General features: G+C 32.5%; 1 protein-coding gene across 1 annotated transcript in view; it reads left to right on the forward strand.

The window, feature by feature from the left end:
• The first annotated feature begins 1,776 nt into the window (after positions 1-1,776).
• Positions 1,777-18,683, forward strand: part of LOC126769447 (B-cell lymphoma/leukemia 11A) — a 38,773-nt gene continuing 21,866 nt past the window's right edge. The window contains exon 1 of the mRNA XM_050488254.1: positions 1,777-2,537. Within this exon, the coding sequence (XP_050344211.1) occupies positions 2,501-2,537 (37 nt within the window). The 5' untranslated portion in view covers positions 1,777-2,500. The remainder of the gene's footprint in view (positions 2,538-18,683) is intronic.

Genomic DNA, 18,683 nt, shown 5'->3' on the forward strand with positions numbered 1-18,683 from the left:
ATGAAACGAACCTCTGAGAGGGTTCATTTAGCACCCCCGCTTTTCACGCCGTCTAGTGACGAGTAGCGTCCCGATGCCACACATGGGAAACATCTATGTATCACTAACCATCCCCTTCACATACTCAACATATCCCTACATATGAGCGAGATGAGCATACATTGATTATTACCTAGTATTTTCCACTAGAGAAAACGGATACCCCTATGCATCTCTATTTTCCCCCAAACTGCGTTAACTTTAGAAAGAGACATAAATATTTCAAGCATAGCTTCGATAGATTTCAAATGACCGTAGTTGTCCGATTATTATTTTTGCCCAGCCTTCTTAAATATGTTTTGACTAAATTTTGTTTCTCTCACTATTTTAGATAAAACAATATGATAACATTATCCATATAAAGTAACTTGTATAATACGTATTAACTTTTAAACTTGTCAAAACAAGACTGATAATAATTTATTTTATTTTAAAAAATCATATTAAAAAAGAATATTATAAATAGTATTCCAACTTCATTCAAATAACAAACAATCGAAACATAAAACAAAATACAACCTGAGCACAAAAATAAAGCGCGAAAAGTTAAAAAATTTCAATAATCGAACGCCATTCCGTAAGTCGGCGAACTCAGTTCGGAAACAATTATGAAAAAGTTCTTTTTCGTCGCCCGTTCGCGCCAGTCAAGTCTTGACTGTCATAAAACTTATTAAAGTCAAGGACCGCCGAGATAAGTTCCTCGTCTTAAGTAAAATAACGCGGTAAAAAATGCGCTCAGAAAGTTGTAAGAGTGAGAGTGAAATATCTCGGGTAACTACGTGTTGCTTTTAGCGATGGAACTATTTATACCGTTTTAATATTATGCCCCAGATTTTACTACGTTCTTTTAAGGTTATTTTGATTTGAAAACAAAACTATTTACGTGGGCAATCTTTTTAATTATTAGTTTCATAAATATATTTATTAATATAAACATAATATAAGTAGAGTATAATTCTAATAATTATATTATAATACTAAGGCCTAATTTAGTAGCTCTTGGATACCCTAAAAAGAACAGCGTTTATTACGTAGCAATCGCTTCGTAGCGTTACGCTACGAGCGACATACTAAAGAAAAAAATTGTACAGATAAAAATATTCCATGTATTCATATTGTATATACTCACGTCAAGATATATCTCTTAAATATTTGAAATATTATATAAATAAGAATTATTTCTTTCTAATTTATATTTGCTATATATTAAAAAACACTTATCTTATATCATAAAAGACTTCAGAAGTTGATCTGAAAAAAATGATGTTACAGTCATGTGTGATAGAGTTCAAATTTGTTTCACCTGAAAGTTGTCTTAATCCTTTTTGAAACTTAACCTTTATGAAAAGCGTTCATGAGCGGAGACTGACCGTGCGACACGGTCCATTCAATTAAAAATTCCATCTCCTAATCGAGTCATGAAATATGCAAGCAAATATTATCCCTTTTCTTTTGTACGCGCTGCATCTTCGCCCCACCCGCGCACGCACACCGACGCACGGCACTTATGATTTATGACTATCCCTTTCACTCCCACGCTTCGCGAATAGGGGGCGCGCCCTGGCATCTCTGTCAAACAGCCGAGGCGGTGGCGACCGCGAGTAACCCCTGGCTACTTGGTACGGACTCGCACGCGCCGTCGTCGGCCGGCCGAGCGAGACGGCGCGAGTTGTGGACACGAGGCCGCGGAGCCCTCGCGCAAAGGGACACAGGACAGACGTTCTCGGACATCGGGCGAGAGCGGGCGGCCGGCCGCGCACCTGCCTCGCACCGCTCCGCACGCGACATACTACATCGCGAGACGCTACGATAATCACAAACAATATAGACTCGATATTTTAATAAATTTGTCTTGTTTTATTTTAGTTCTGCAAATTTTATTGCCGCTCAGAAACTAAATTTGGACTTTCTAAGAAGAAGTTTTCTTATTATTTTTCGGTAGAGACAGTGGTGAAAAACGGACTATTAAGTGTTAAAATATTTCTGAACAAATCTTAAGGAAGTGTTAACGCATGTTTATTTTTCTGAATTACAAGATCGCCAGTTTGTTCGGATAGATTAGATAGGGCACTGAGACGTTCATTCAAGTGTTGATAAGACCTTATGACCAGGCGAATTTTATAAGTAAATATTGGGAACTGTGAACTGATTCATCGCAGCATGAAAAGAAAAAAGTAAGAAACGTAAATGTTTTGATTAAATATAGTCATTATGAAGAAATTAGAGAGATGACTAAAATAATGATTTTGTTTTAAATGCCGTCGGGCTTCTATTGAGGATTACTGTATGACACCTCGACCTTCCTTATCGAAAACGGTTTGAGAATAGGACGGACGATAAGTCGCCGGACCGACGGCGGCACATGTGAAGTGCGCTAACGTACTGATAGCGAGATATTAAGATAAAAATTCTAAGGATAAAAGAAGTTGTTGAAGGTCTAAAAATAGGTGACCAAATCAAGATGAGAATCAAGATGCCAGCTGTACGCATCGCGCAAGGTAAGGTCTTATAAATAAAATTATATTGATAAAATGATAACAAATTACAGTCAGTGTTGTAATTGCAAATAAATGTACACATGTCCCCACGTCACTTAGGCTTTCGTTCAAGAATATTATTCTAAGTCATAGAATAAAAACAAACGGTAAATTTTCCTATAGAAAAATTATCTTTTAAATTTTAAAATAGATTTACGTTCTAAGCGTATTGTCAACTACAACTACTACAAAATGTAGTCTACTACATTATATATCTACCTATACAACATTTTGCAGTTATTGCAGAATTAATTGAAATAAAAAAAAGTCACAGTTGTTAACAGTTTATATGCAAATATTCTAAAAAGTACGATTTACATTATCAACACGAAATAAAATGATTGTAAAATGTTCGTAAAATATCTCATTAGCAAAATAAATCATCAACACACACATCCGCAGCCTCTATTCAAAGCGGAGCTACTCAATACCCCAGCCGAGTGTCAATATTTGCGTAAGACCGTGGTCAGTCATCGTCCGAGGAAAATGTATAGCAATTTTTTTTTTATAAAAGACCATGTTTATTCTGCCAAAAAATGAGACATTCAGGACATTTGATTACTCTTTCTAATGTACTATGTATGACAAGGATGAACTAAAAGATTTTTTAAAAATAAAAAATATATGTAATCGCTATGTGACAAAGAAAGTCATAAAAGTATCGACTATTACAATCATCATAACGTAAAATTACTGACGTCGCAGTTAATAGTTAATAATTTTAATACATCACGTTTTAAAACTAAATTTTACGGTATCAGTATTTTTTAAAATTTGTATATACATTAAAGACACGAACACATAATTTACATTATTTATTATAAAAAAAAATTATAATTAATAATGGCATTATTTTCATTAAAAATATATATATAAAATAACATACGAATATCAAAAATAATGCATTAACAGATTATATCTGATTATCATATTTGTACATATCATATAACGTACATATATTCAATGAACAAGTATTATAATATAAGTAATATAAAACTTTTTATATTAATTATTTTATAAAACCGTAATATTATTAAGGTTAAAGCTTAAACTAATTCAAACAAAATAGAAGTTTTATTTTAGTAGATAAATAAATCCTAGATATATTAAGAATATTAAAAATATATTTTTATATTAAAATTATATTTTGTTTCTCCCTCTTTCTCTTATAAGTTTGGAATTTATATATATAAGAATGATTACATGAAAGATATAATGAGAATATATACAATTAAAAATCAAATATCTTAAAACTGTTTCATTAATGAAATGGCATGTCTACTTATTGTTCTAACTACATACTTTCCCACTGGCCAAGAGCTAGTCTGATTTAATTACGTATTTTATTCGAATACAAGTCCGAAATTTTCTCATGTTTTAGTTTAGTTTTAAAAGAATAGCTATTTGACATATTTGGAATTATTACGACGGCCCGGTGAGAATTATGGAAATTTTGACTAAATTACTGTTGTACTCGAACCTTAATGTAATCCGAAAGGTAATGCTCTATTTAAATAAAATCGAAGAGAATACTCGTACATATTACCAAAGGAAATATAAAGCCATCGAATTCGCGATTAAAACTGTATGGAAGTAGGCAATCATTCGATGCATGCGTGTGCGCACTTAAGCGCACTGATTCTTCTCAAGCCTAGTGTTATCGCACACATGGGCAATTAGTGCAAGTTGACCGGAGGCGACAGGCCAATACGATTGGTCGGTGGCAACGTGACGTCATCGACGTCTGCGGCCTTCGCGCCCGATTGGTCGACACGCGTCATTTCGTCGATGACACGTTTGTTCTTATTTTGAACGTAAGAGGTCTGAGGTACTTGCTTTTTGTTATACGTAACAATGGTAGCCCCCTTTGTGAAATTGTGTACGTGCATGCGATATACTGCACTAACGATATTTTTATTTTAATTCAATCTCACTAGTCACACGTAATTGTTGGATTAAGCATTAATAACTGTTACTTTAGTAGAAAGCTATAAAGCAAGAGAGACAACGGTTACAGATTAAAAATGCACGTCACCAAAAAGTTTTAACACAATCTCAATTACGGAACTGAAACTGTCTCAAACCTTTTTGGTTTTTAGGCCCTCCTCAAAAGTGTGAATTGGGGAAACGTCAAATTACTTTATCAGGTGCGAGGCTAGACGGCCTGAGGAAAACGCCGACTAAACTTTTGAAAAGTTTTAAAAATCCAAGTTAACTTTGCCCGCGCTTCCACTCCAACTGTAAATAAAATATTAACTCGCTCACCGATTTGTTTTTGAACGTACGTATACAACTAATTGACACGGGCTTTTGTCCCCTTAATAACATTATAATTGATACTATGTTTTAACCGTTTGATTACGAAAAAACTACAATAATCTTCAGCAAATCGATACTTGACCTTAATATTATCTTAGATTGCATTTCTTAAATGTTTTTGCCTCATTTTATAATTGTTTTGTTTTCAATTGTTTATTTTTTGTCAAAAATGAGCGGATGGTACATAAAAGGGCCGATGTCAATTTAAAACATTGCCTATATGTTGTCTTTCGCCGCTTAGCGATTCAATATGTCTTCATTAAGCGAATATCGAAGCATCGCATTTGCAAGCGGAACACTCAATCTTGATCCTTGTCCAGGAATTATAGCTGTAACAATGGTCTTAATACTTTGATCTAATTTTTGTTTGTTGCTTAATACTATTTTTAAAAAATATTAAAAAAAATATCATAATTGCTAAATGTGCTATAATAAAGTATGTAACTAAATTGCATGTAATTAATAAAATTAAAATGTGCCCAACCTCTTATAATTGCTATTGCTTACCCGAATTAATCGACAGGTTTTATCAAAACTAACACGATTAACTGAATTAACGTAAATTACGAGATAACAAAAGATTTTCATAATTGTTAAGTGTCCATTTTGATGGCACGCCCTGCATAATTACCCTTGCAATCGTGAGAAAGAAACAGCCTCAACCAATGCTAACCAAGACCGATTCCAATAAATTGAATTCGTCAAATGAACGTATAAATTCACCAATTGACATCATTCGTCCATTAGAGACGAATAAAAATAGAGAAAAACTCTCTCTTTCGTTGCATTTGGATAATTTATTTAGATGAGTACAAGCAGTTGATATTTAAATTATGGGAATAAAGTTAATTTAGTATTTAGAATAATGATATAGCGGACGGCGGCCACCCGTTCGGAGTAAGCAACTGGACCGGCAAGTGGTTTTTGTCTTTTTAGATGTCCGTATCGATCGGCGTTTTTGCGATTCTTAAGATAAAGATGTATGGATTAACATATGTTATATCAACGGAGGTCCAAGCCATATTTAAATTGGATTTATTAGTCCGCCCCTATTAAATGATTCAACGTTGGAGGTATTTAAAGGAGTGATACGGTATTTTAAATTAGTACGGGATACACAATTGTGTTGTGGACAACATCCAGCTTTCTTTTTGAAGATGCAAAGCAAACAATCCATTCTGGTAGAGGAGATTGGACAAAAGGATTATATTTTTTCAACAATACAAGTCGCATTACAAACAATGGAAACAGTAGCCAAACATCTTTTTTTGTGTTCAAGGTGTTGAACTGAATATAATCTTTAAAGAAAGATGTAAAGGCGATAATTATGTTTCAAATAGACTTATCAAGTGCTAGTAATCTTTGTTGGTTATTGATGTTTACTATCGTTAATGCGATTTGATCACAATAGAATTATACTTATTATCTTTTATTTATGTCCATGTTATATTGGATGATATTTTCAATATCGTATCGTAGAATTCGTTTTAAATTACTGGCGCAAGAATAAAACATTCTAAAGCCGTTTTAATAGCGAGACAAATAAAACAACGGACTTTGTGGAGTCTCTATTCATAAAGAAATTCAATTCAGACTTCATTGTGAACCAAATTTCCTTTGACCAATGTCCGCCCATTAGGCTCTATTACGTCTAGTAAAATAAATACTCGACTAAACACAATGGGATAAAAAATGTTCATAACAAGAATTAATTTATTGTAAGCCACGATCAATAGACGGCGAGTGGGTGGACAGTTTCTCAAGAGTCCATCTTTGTCAGGCTTTGATACCAATTTGTTAGTGTCGACGGTTCAACGCAGCGATTTAAACTTTGGTAGGTGTAGGATTTTCGGCTTATAAAGGTTCAGGTATTATGAAAGACCTGATAGTATCTGAATATGTTCTGCAAACAGTAGGTCGTGATAAAACGATTACAGAAGGGTTTCAAATAAACGCAGTAATATAATTTATGATGAATAATATAACATTGATGCCCAAACAAAAGGTGAAAAGATTGTATCGAGATTCCGAATACAGGTTGACAATGGTCCCGAATTCGATGGAGGCACCTGAACTTCTAATATTTTCCCATGGTCAACCTTCGATAAACACCTTCACAAAAAATCCTGCCTTTGACAAACAATTGGTCAAAGAGTTTTTTTTTCAAACAGGCTCAGTAGTTCGCACCCACATGGTCGAATATCGATAATATTGTAACAATACCGAATGGGGTCGGTTTCCATGGAGTTAGGCAAAATAACTATTGTATACTATTATAAGAATCCTTTCATCGATTCTTGTGGAAAAGGGTTTAGGAGTGTCACTTTCTATTATTGTTGATTTACTTTTTCTGTATGGAAATTAAAAAATAAATAAATTAACAATTGTTTATCACTAGATAACAAATACAGATAATAAGATTTACAGATTTATTTTAAGTCAGAAATGTAATTTGGTAATTAAGGAATATAATAATTAGCCATAACGTCGTCTATTCCTTAATTCATTATATCTTATATTATATTATCATTGTAGTAAATACATTCATTACAAATTACATGACGAGGATAATTAAATTAATCCTCATACTTAACCCCGATTTAATCCTAAAATCGTCAAGACTATCTTAAACCTTATTACACAGTGGTTCAATATGATTAAACTGATGAATTCGAAATTCTTATAGAGACCTAAACTATGCAATATTTAAATTAAGAATATTATTTCCTCATTATCATAATCATAAATCATAAAGAATTAATTTATCTTCTTTAGCAAACTTGACTATATAATTTTTTTTTTCTCAAAAACATCTTACCTCCAACTAAAATATTTGATTTTTATAAAATTTCTTAGATCAAACACATTTTGATTGACATGAAGATTGCAGTGTATCAAGTTCTACCTGTTTCTTTATACCATTCGTCCCGACCTGTCTGTTCCGTGACCATTGTCCAACTGCCTTTGATTCGGCTAAACTTCGATTATTTTTTTTTAAATGCCTACATGTCAGAATGGCCAAACGCGGCCTTTAATAGAGCGCAGCGGTCGTAATGTATTGAATTACAACCAGTCCGCGGCGTTTTTTGCCAATATTTATCCTGTTTGCTATTAGGATGAAGAATAGCATATATTTAAAATATGTAATAAGAATTTATTTAAAAAAAAAAACAATTTATTTTTAATATAATAAATAAACTATTTCAATTAATTAGCAATTTTTACTACGTGAGTTATTCAAAGAAGAATTAGAGTGTGTTAAAATGAACGCATTCATTTTATAGTGCATCAAATCAGATACGATGTTTCAAAGTCCCAAAAGGCTTATTGTTTTGTGTAAAGATATTAAGTGGGTGTTAAAAATCATAAGATAGTCAAAGGATTGAAAGATAGCGATGTTCGCTTATGATTTATACTGTGTATTGCATTGTGTCGGAAGGTTTGTAGGCGTTTTGCTAGATTTATAATAGCTTGCCCTTTCCTATAACTAAATACGTTGTTTAGTGAGAATTCAATAAGACATACGCCGTTATTATATTGAACTAGGTATTGTAAACACTCGCGTAGGTACATTTTGTATCAATCATTTGTTTGATTTTTTTTTTTTTTTTATAGAATAGGAAGGTGGACGAGCATATGGGCCACCTGATGGTAAGTGGTCACCAAACGCCCTTAGACATTGGCATTGTAAGAAATGTCAACCATCGCTTATAGCCAATGCGCCACCAACCTTGGGAACTAAGATTTTATGTCCCTTGTGCCTGTAATTACACTGGCTCACTCACCCTTCAAACCGGAACACAACAATATCAAGTACTGCTGTTTTGCGGTGGAATATCTGATGAGTGGGTGGTACCTACCCAGACGAGCTTGCACAAAGCCCTACCACCAGTAAAATGTCAACTTGCTTAAAATACATATCGTAATTTTTACGATATTTTAATCGAAAGTTTATAAGGAAATAATTGAAATAAATAGATAACTGTAATAGTTTTATATGTATAACAAAATGAATGACTACTTTATATTTATTTAATAAGTATAATAGTTTGTTCTTACAAACTCGAAACTCATCGCAGTAACTCACGTATCAAAACAGCGTATCCCCCGTATGTCCGTTTTAAACATTTCACGAGTGAGTTACAAAGTGAGTTCTTTCAGAATAGTACTACAATCGGGACAATGTAGACCATAACATCGTATAGACACGCCAACGCATTTTAGGTGTCACGGCGGTTTGCGATTGCATTTCCGGACGAACGGTTGATGTGTATAAAGTCGTATCTGCATACAACGCTGGGAGCTTTCCCATACCGGGCAGTTCGTGACCGCTTGCCTTGTTAACGCGATGACCTGAGCCGAGATTATGCACTTACATCCGTTTGAATGATGACTGTTTAATTGAGGTCATGTGAATTGTGTACGCTCACTGTAAACAAAGCGTGATTTTTTTGCAATCCGCCATAAATGTAAAAGCGTAGAGAGCGCTATGATTAATTAGTTCCTTTATACCGCAGCGGAACATTGTTATAAACTTTATATTTTATATATTTTTTTAAATTTAAAAACTATAAAATACAAAAAGTAGACAAATAAAAACTAATGTGAATCTGTATTGAATAATTAAATAAAAAAATAATGTGTCACGTGGCTAAATATTATTAAAACATAAAATAAAAATTGTGGATATAACAGCCAGAAAACTCTCATAATTATAACCATAAAAAATTTACAGAAAATAATTAGAGAACAAGGCGTTAATCTTACATTCGATTAAACAAAGCATTCGCAACCACGAAGCATGCAAGTGCAATATCCTACGATTTGCTCCACTACGTAATTCATGTAATGTAAATTAGACTTTATATTTTGTGTAGTAAGGTTCGTTTTACCAACATACGAGTGGCTAAGTAAAGACGAGCACAATAAATTTGATGGCGGCCGCAAAGATCGGTTTTCTTCCGATCAGCAGATAACCGCCGAGTGACCCGTGCGAGCCGTGGCCCATTGTCTACTATAGTTCAAACGTCAGTAAGAAACGATTAGAGTTGGATTAGGAGTAGATTCCCCATTGTGCACGGCTAGGTTAATGTCAGAGGCATAGGTACTTAGTACTTAGTACATACCAAGAAAGATTTGTTAACAATACCAAAAAGTTTTTTTTTTTAATTTAAATTTTTTATTCTATATTTAAATTTCCGTTATTAAATATTTAAAAAAAGGAATCTGGACTTCTATATATAAATTAAAAAAGAATCATTGCTTTTAATTTCAATATAAAATATAAAAATTAATTGAAATGATTTATTTAAAAAGTGCCATATCTATTTATATCAAATTCTATGTCTACGTGTAAGCCATTAACACAATGTGATTTAATCTAACTGCAGATTAACAAACAGTTAATTGGTTTCGACAACGAGCACTACAGAACTTAGCACACTTATAGAAAAAAAAAACTAAAAACATAACAATTATATAAAATTATATAAAATGTTTGAATTATAAAAAATGTGGAAGTATTTATTGTTTAGAAATTTATCTCAGTATCAATATTGTTTTGTTTAATGAAATCGAATACGTATGTAATTTTCACCAGAAATCATTTTTATATTTAATTAAATCATTTTCATTATGTTAATTTACCTTATTATAAAATCAATCAACTATCTTTTAAAATGCCGTAACATAAAAATAAACACAAAAACCCACCCCCACATTGGAGCATAGTGGTGGAAAAAGCTTTCGCCTCAAAAAGTCCAGCAGTAGCACATTTACATGAAAAATAAAATAAAATAAAATTTGGAACTTCATTTTATAAAAAATTGGCCGAGTGTCTTCTTGCTTTTCTCTCACGCTGTCTGCGATTTTTTTTTGTTCCATTAGTTGACATCCAACCCTTTGGATCCCATCAATACACACAATGGGACGAACACTGTCCACAATAGATTCCTTGACCAGATTTTAAGAATACGTGTTTGAATCAAACAATAATTCACGGTGCTTCCGTTTTCACTTTTATTTAAATAAAATCATCCATTGGAAATATATAGATATCATTTTATAAAAAATAATAATTTAATTTCAATTCAAAATACACAAGTACTATTATAATAATATTTAATGAATGAATTTAGTTTATAATTTTAAAAGAAAATGATTTAATAATTACGTATAAGTAAGTACGAAAGACATAAAAAAAAAACACAAAACAAAAAAAAACTTTACGATTACCATAATATTAAAAACACCGCGAATCGTCCACTCCCGCGCAACATGCGTTATTGTCCGATTCTATAATTACCGAACGGAACACCGCAGCCACCTGTTCAGTTTTCACACGACCAGGTAATCCGTAAACTTATCTCGGACAACGGTTCGTAACTGTATCCTTTTTTGTTCTTCCTGTATTGTCATTTTTTTTATTTAGTCCACAAAACTGACTACAATTATACAATCAACAATGACATACAATAATACATTTAACTGAAAATATTTACAATTGAGTCAAAAAATTACATTAGCTAGTAATTACAGCGTAACATTAGAACAAACATAAGACAATTTATAAAAACTATCACCTATAAAATAAAAATAAATAACTAAAAAGCAAAACATAATTAAACTAAACTAAAAAGTAATTAAATAATATAAAAATAGAACTAAAAATTAACCCATTTGTGTAGACATTTTTTAATCGCCCTGATATTATCGTTAAAGATATCTATAGTATCTCTAAAACAGTTAGCAAAAGATAGCATTCTATACAGCGGACCATGCTGACCAAGATTGCTTCTTGTATGAGGCAAACAAAACGTCTTGCGATTCTGTAAGCGGCTACCGTCACGAGGCACTGCGAAACTTAAACGCTCGAGCAGTTCAGGTGCATCAATTAGGCCATTTATTAATTTAGACAAAAAAATCACATCTGCAACCCTTCGACGCTCCTTGAGTGACCTCATATTATAATGAATAAGACGAGATTCGTATGAAAACAGTTGACTACATCTAAAGTCCGTGTACGATAGGTGGTACAGAAATCGTTTCTGGATTCGCTCTATTTTGTCGGAGTGAACTTGGTATCCTGGACTCCAAACAGTGCTACAATACTCAAGGATACTACGTACAATACTATTCAACACAAGAATTGACAACTTAAATATTTTCATTTGCCTAAAAACTAGACCAGATATCTTAGATGCCTTAGATGTAATATGCTCAATATGTTGTCGAAAGCTTAAAGCAGAATCTATGATAACACCCAGATCTCTAATACTAGAAACTTCTTTTAAGGTCAAGTTTAATTTTATACCATGTCATGTGATAAAACAGTGATTTAGTAATAAATATATGCATTGTCCTCGAATTTTCGGTAGTAAACTTATGTTTTAAGTAATGATTGTACAATGCAGTAATAAAATTTATAACAGTAACAGCCTGTTAATGTCTCACTCCTGGGCTAATGCCTCCTCTCCCTTTTAAGAAGAAGGTTTGGAGCTTGTTCCACTACGCTGCTCGAAAGCGAGTTGGTAGAATACATATTACACACTACTAGTGGTAGAGCTTTGTGTAAGCTCGTCTGTGTAGGTACCACCCACAAATCAGATATTCAACCACAAAATAACATAACAACATAACAGTACTTGGTACTGTTATGTTTCGGTTTGAAGGGTGAGTAAGCCAGTGTAATTACAGGCACAAGGGACATAATATCTTAGTTCCCAAGGTTGGTGGCGCATTGGTGATGTAAGCGATGGTTAACATTTCTTACAATGCCAACGTCTATGGGCGTTGGTGACCACTTACCATCAGGTGGCCCATATGCTCGTCCGCTTTCCTATTCTGTATAAAAAAAGCATGTCATTATCTAGCACGCTGCTGCTGCCTAAGCGTCAGTTAAAGCTCTGCAACTTTATTAGACATATTTACTGAATGAATTGTAAATATTAATTGAGCTTATGAAAACTCTTGTACGTCCGGACAAGAACGTATGTTTAATAAAATCATATTAAAATATTAAAATGAGATTTTGGTGTTCCATATTGTTGTTTACAATAAAATTCTATTCTAGTCTATTATATATATAATTATAATTAATATTAAGCTGTTTGAAATATCACCTAAATAAACAGCCTAAAAATCAAAGCTGCAACTTACTCGGATATTTTATTAGCAAATAGCTATATAAGAGCAAATATACCAAAATTATTCCTATATTGCGTAACCTAACATCACACGCAATTTGTCGCGGTCGTAGGAAAATTGAATTATTGTATTGTTTATCACATCCCCTATTATTTGTGCCTACCAGATGTACACTCAACGTCAATCTTCCATGTTTGTTTACCTAGAAATAGCAAACATTCTGTTCATTCTGCTACTGGGGTCACTACGCTCACAATTTGATCACGATTCGCTTATCATAATTTCATTACAACGAGAGGACAATTTTCCTAAAAAGAATATTCCTAATCATTTATAAGATTAGTATATAAAATAATTGAATAATATGTTCAAAAATATTCTAATTGACATAATCACCCATAAATGACAGTTACTCACCTCGCACGGCAAAAATTAAACTTTACAAAGTTTTTATCGGGTGATTAATTACAACCGTATATTCTATACCACATCTTATTAGAATATGGTCATTCGTTAAAACGTGTTAGAGTAATAAGCGTTCATAACAACCATCGTGCTTATAATAATTAAAATATTTAAAGATACATTTGTATAAATAAATAATTCATATTTTTCCTAGATAAAAGTTCCAAAATAACATTCAATTGATACGAAAGATAGGTCAGCTTCACACAAAAACCAAATCGAACCAATAATTCATGCTAAATATAACGTGGAACAATTACAAGTCAACCATCAATTCAGATTTCGGATAATATTCATTCACAAATACCATTTTCGCAGTGACATGCACTTTTTGCTATTCAAATGGGGGACAGTTGCATTTTTTCTATATGGAACTTTCGCCGTGGTCTCTAAGTCTGGGTGCAGCAGACGATTACGCATATTTTTGCTCACACGTTATTAGGGGTGGCGTGTGTGAAAAAAATTTACTATTATAAATAAAAGGAGCCCAACAAAAGGATGGAAGAGCGATCGGGGTCACTAGGAAACGGCGGTTTTGATACGGGTTTTTTTTACCTGGGGGTTTTTTAATAACATTTTGGGACTCAAATCGTTTTAACTAGCCAGTCAGTCTGTGTTCATCTGCGAAGATGAACACATGCTTTATGACTTCAAGGAAACTTGAAGTGCTTACTTCAGTGGCCAGTGGTCGTCTGGACTTATAATATTTTAAGTTTAGTTTTGAGTTTACAATTGCGGACTACTGCAGCGAGTTACTTAAGTGATCTTAAAGCGAAGTTTTCAAGAAAATGGATTTGTCATCAAGGAGTAAGTCAAGATTTTTCGACTCTGGAATCTTCTTGAGACGTAAAGGTATTTTAGTTTTCCTATCTTAAGATAGAGTAGAAGGCTCTTTCGGCCATCACTTGTTCAGTCAGTGTCGTAATTCATCAATTTACATACATGAGTCGATGGATCGAAGTTAATATAGATAGAGGGGTAGCTATAAATGAGGCAATAACCAATGTTGAAGACAAATTGGAAAGTAATAAGGCAGTGAAAATGATATCTGTCCCGAAACATATCTCTGTATGAATCTGAGCGAATCTGATGCCATTTACATTAACATATAAATGAGTAAGTAAGTGGACTGTTCGTCGTTGGATAGTTTATAGATCGAAAGTCTTAGTGTATTGGTCATAAAATAAAATTTCTTTCTGATATTCATCGAGCATTTTGTTTGTGCTTGCATATAATATATCTTTAGTACCTATTATAAATTATCAGTGATTTTCTATGGATATATCTATGTGTTTATCAATGTACGTCTGTGTATACGTTTATACATTATATATATATATATATATATATATATATATATATATATATATATATATATATATATATATATATATATGTATATATATATATATATACATATATGTGTCTTTACACATGTTTATACTCGGTGGTATCGTATCGAAGCTAATTTGAGACTCATAATATCATTATGAAAATATGATTAGGTTTTCATTACATTCCATTCAAAATTAATTACATTCAAATAAAATAAATTATATTAGATATTTTTAACTTTGCCTTTCAATAAATTTAAATTGAATGTTAAAAAAAATATGATAAATACGGCTTATGTTCAAACCTGGGCAAGTACCACTGAATTTTCATGTGCTTAATTTGTGTTTATAATTCATCTCGTGCTTGACGCTGAAGGAAAACATCGTGAGGAAACCTGCATGTGTCTAATTTCACTGAAATTTTGCCACATGTGTATTCCATCAACCCGCATTGGAAGCCCGCACCCTGGGTCCACTCTGGAGTGGTGGAATAAGCTCCAAATCTTCTCCACAAAAAAGGAGAAGATGCTTCAGCCCAGCAGTGGGACATTCACAGGCTGTTACTTTACTTTACTTTAAGGCTTATCTTAATGATAAAAACCGTGGTGTTAGTATTCAGTAATTGTTATGCAGGATAAATTTGCATGATGCAAAATTTTAATTGTAAGTGTAATTACTGAGTATATTGCTAATTTTTTTTTTGGTAGAAGCCACTTTCCGTACCGTTGATAGACCGTGATATTAAGATGACGATTCAAAAGTCCGTATAAAAGCCAAGTTAAATAATTTTTTTTTTTTAAGATCTTTGTCATTGTAACTTAAATATACATTTGGTTATGATAAGGGAAGTATAATTCTTAAATTATATGAGGAAAAGTTACACACGAATGTTAACGCAGTAATAGCGCACGCATGCCAAGAAAGCAAGAAACCTCAGCACTTTATCAACATAAAGCGATATTTAAAAGTGTATTTTAGATATGTGCCTCGGCTGCATTGACCGCAAATATCTAGCTAGAGGGTCGTTTGTCAAAATAATGTCCGCTATGGCGTAGCGGGCGAGCGAGCTCTAGAAATGCGGTCAACTATATTATTACATGATCCCTTATTTTATTAAACTTTACAAACTAATTATTTTTAAGGAATTAGTTTTATTTATTTTGTCTTTTGTGTGTAGTTTAATCGAAATAATTTAAGTAATTATATTTTTTTCATTATTCAACATTGCAATACTAAATTATATTATAATTCAATAAATGATTTTAGATATATTTTAATTATAAATTACTAATTAATAAATTAAGAATATAATAAAGATATTAAAAGATTTCAGTTTGTAATATATATCTTAAGGACATCAGATTTAGTATCAAGAGTCACTATTTATATAAAATATTTTCAGCATCGACAATTTTAGCACCGTTCAAGTTTTCTCTTTCACAGAAATATATATGTCATCGAAATAACCTTAAAAATGCTTTAAAACGAAACAGCTTGCCAAGTCCGAATGACTACCATTTTACTCGCACTGTTTTCGTACAGCCTTTCTCTCAAGTTTAAGTTCTTAAGTCTTTGAGAATAAGGTCCATTTTAAAGGAAATAAATTCGTTTTTGTCCACCGTACATCCTACAAGGGTTGGTTGTCTGGCAAGACTCCCGACCGGACGTCGCTATGTAACCCTACTTTTATTGCTTTCGGAAAAACTGTATCTCTTGTTTCCATACTTGCGGGAAATTGTGCCCATTAAGAAAAACATAAAAAAGGTGTTTCAAAAACATCCATCAATCGCTATGAGTACCAAAGTAGAAATATACTTTCCACAAATATTTTAGATTCATTACATTAAATTTTTTTCATTAAAATAACCAAATCATATAACTTAAAAAAAAGCTCTGTTCCCTCAGTGTTTAGAAGACGGGAATCTTAACCGATGATTCCGAGTATAAGACTTGTCCGGAAGCAAGTACTACTTAATTTTCATGTACTTAATATGTGTATATTTCATCTCGTCCTTGGTGGTGAAGGAAAATATCGTGAGGAAACCTGTATGTGGCGGATAAAACTACCTTGAAGTAGCGTGGAGTAAGATGCAAATCTTCCTCGAAAATAGGAGGTCTTCGCCCAGCAGTGGGACATTTATAGACTGTTACTTTACTTTAAATAATTTAATTTTGTAAACTATATTGAATTTTTCATAAAATTTATACAATTAGTAATATAAAATGAAATTATTTTTACTTAAGTATTAAACTCTCCTATTGGTTGTTATTTACCACCGATACACACATAGATACATTGATATATAAGTATATACGGATAACACTCGAAGTAATAGATACAGTTGGTGCCAATAATTAGAGTCGGGCAGTTAACGGCAGCGTTCGGAAATTAAGATTTTTGCCATAAATGCCCGTTGCCTGGCTAAACTGCCGCGCCAAGGATTAGGGGTTAAGCGCCGCTTAACTGGTGAGTCGTAGTTACGTAACTGTGTCGATACTAGTATTTATATAATATTTTATATCATTTATTTAATTTTTCAATATTAGCTTGGACTAAATGAACAAAAATAGCATTATTTGAAGTTGTATTTTGTAAATAATAATATTTTTCATCCAAGTTCCTCCATAAATTGTAGAACTATATAACAGTAAATATGGAAGATAAAGAAGAAAACTATTTACTCTTTATTATATAAAAATGCTCGGAAATGTAAATATTTGAATTTTACAAGTAATTGATGATAAAACTATAAACCGGCTTCTTTTTTAAATATTGATATATTAACTCAAATAAAAGTATATGAATTACATTCCACTGAATAGTTTTGCCTCCTTAACTGGTAAGGCGGAGTCATCTACTTGTGCAGAATGCAAGAATGAGGATGTATACCATATATTCGCAGAATGTGTCCGAAATGAAGCAGAAAGAAATATTTTATTAATAAGATTTAATATTAAATTCGCTTTTAACAGCATACTGGCCTATCCTGTCTCGGATCAGGCTAGAATGTTATATAGAGTAGTACAAGTAGGATTAAGACATAGAATTATTTAATTTTTGTTATTTATAGGTTGATTTTGTAAACTGATTTATTATATTTAGTTATTCCTATGCCCCTATAGGCATGATCACTCGGTGACCAAACCCCTCTTAAATAAAGATTTAAAAAAAAGTATATAAATTACATACATATTTTTACGTTTTATATTTGTTAAAAACACCATGCAGTTATACTTGTTTTTTTTTTTATCGATATAATTTTCTAAGTATTTTCAATTTCCACCTCGCACAGAATTCTGTCACAACACTAGTTGTATAGTAAGTATAAGAGGTATGTGTCCGGTGTGGCGTTTTTATTGACACTTGTACCGTGACAAACAACTAGATTCTTAAGACACTGGAGTCTTATACTGAAAATGGACCCATATAACTGATTGATGCAATAAATAAAACTATATAATATTGTTACCTATATATTACAAGCGAGTGTAACTTTCGTTATAACAAGTGCAGTATAATATTACATTTTTTAATTTATTTTGAAGCAATATTATTACAAAACACTGGTATAATTTTTCAATTTTTGGGTCCAATATATTTCTATTAAGGGCTGTCCATCTCCCTAGGCGGAATATCGTGTTACACACCTACAGCAAAAAAGTAAAAAAAAAGAATAAAATTCAAATCCCTCTAACGAACAGGCCAATACTCTGGAGGGCTCTGTTTTCTTACGGTTATTCCCAATGTTCTCCAGTATTGGATATCAGTAACACGATTACTGACCCGGTCCTAATTCAATCACTTTGGTCGACTTTTTTCCTTAGGACCAACACCTGTCAGTAG

This window comes from Nymphalis io, chromosome 7 (assembly GCF_905147045.1).
Source record: "Nymphalis io chromosome 7, ilAglIoxx1.1, whole genome shotgun sequence".
NCBI classification, from domain to species: Eukaryota; Metazoa; Arthropoda; class Insecta; order Lepidoptera; family Nymphalidae; genus Nymphalis; species Nymphalis io.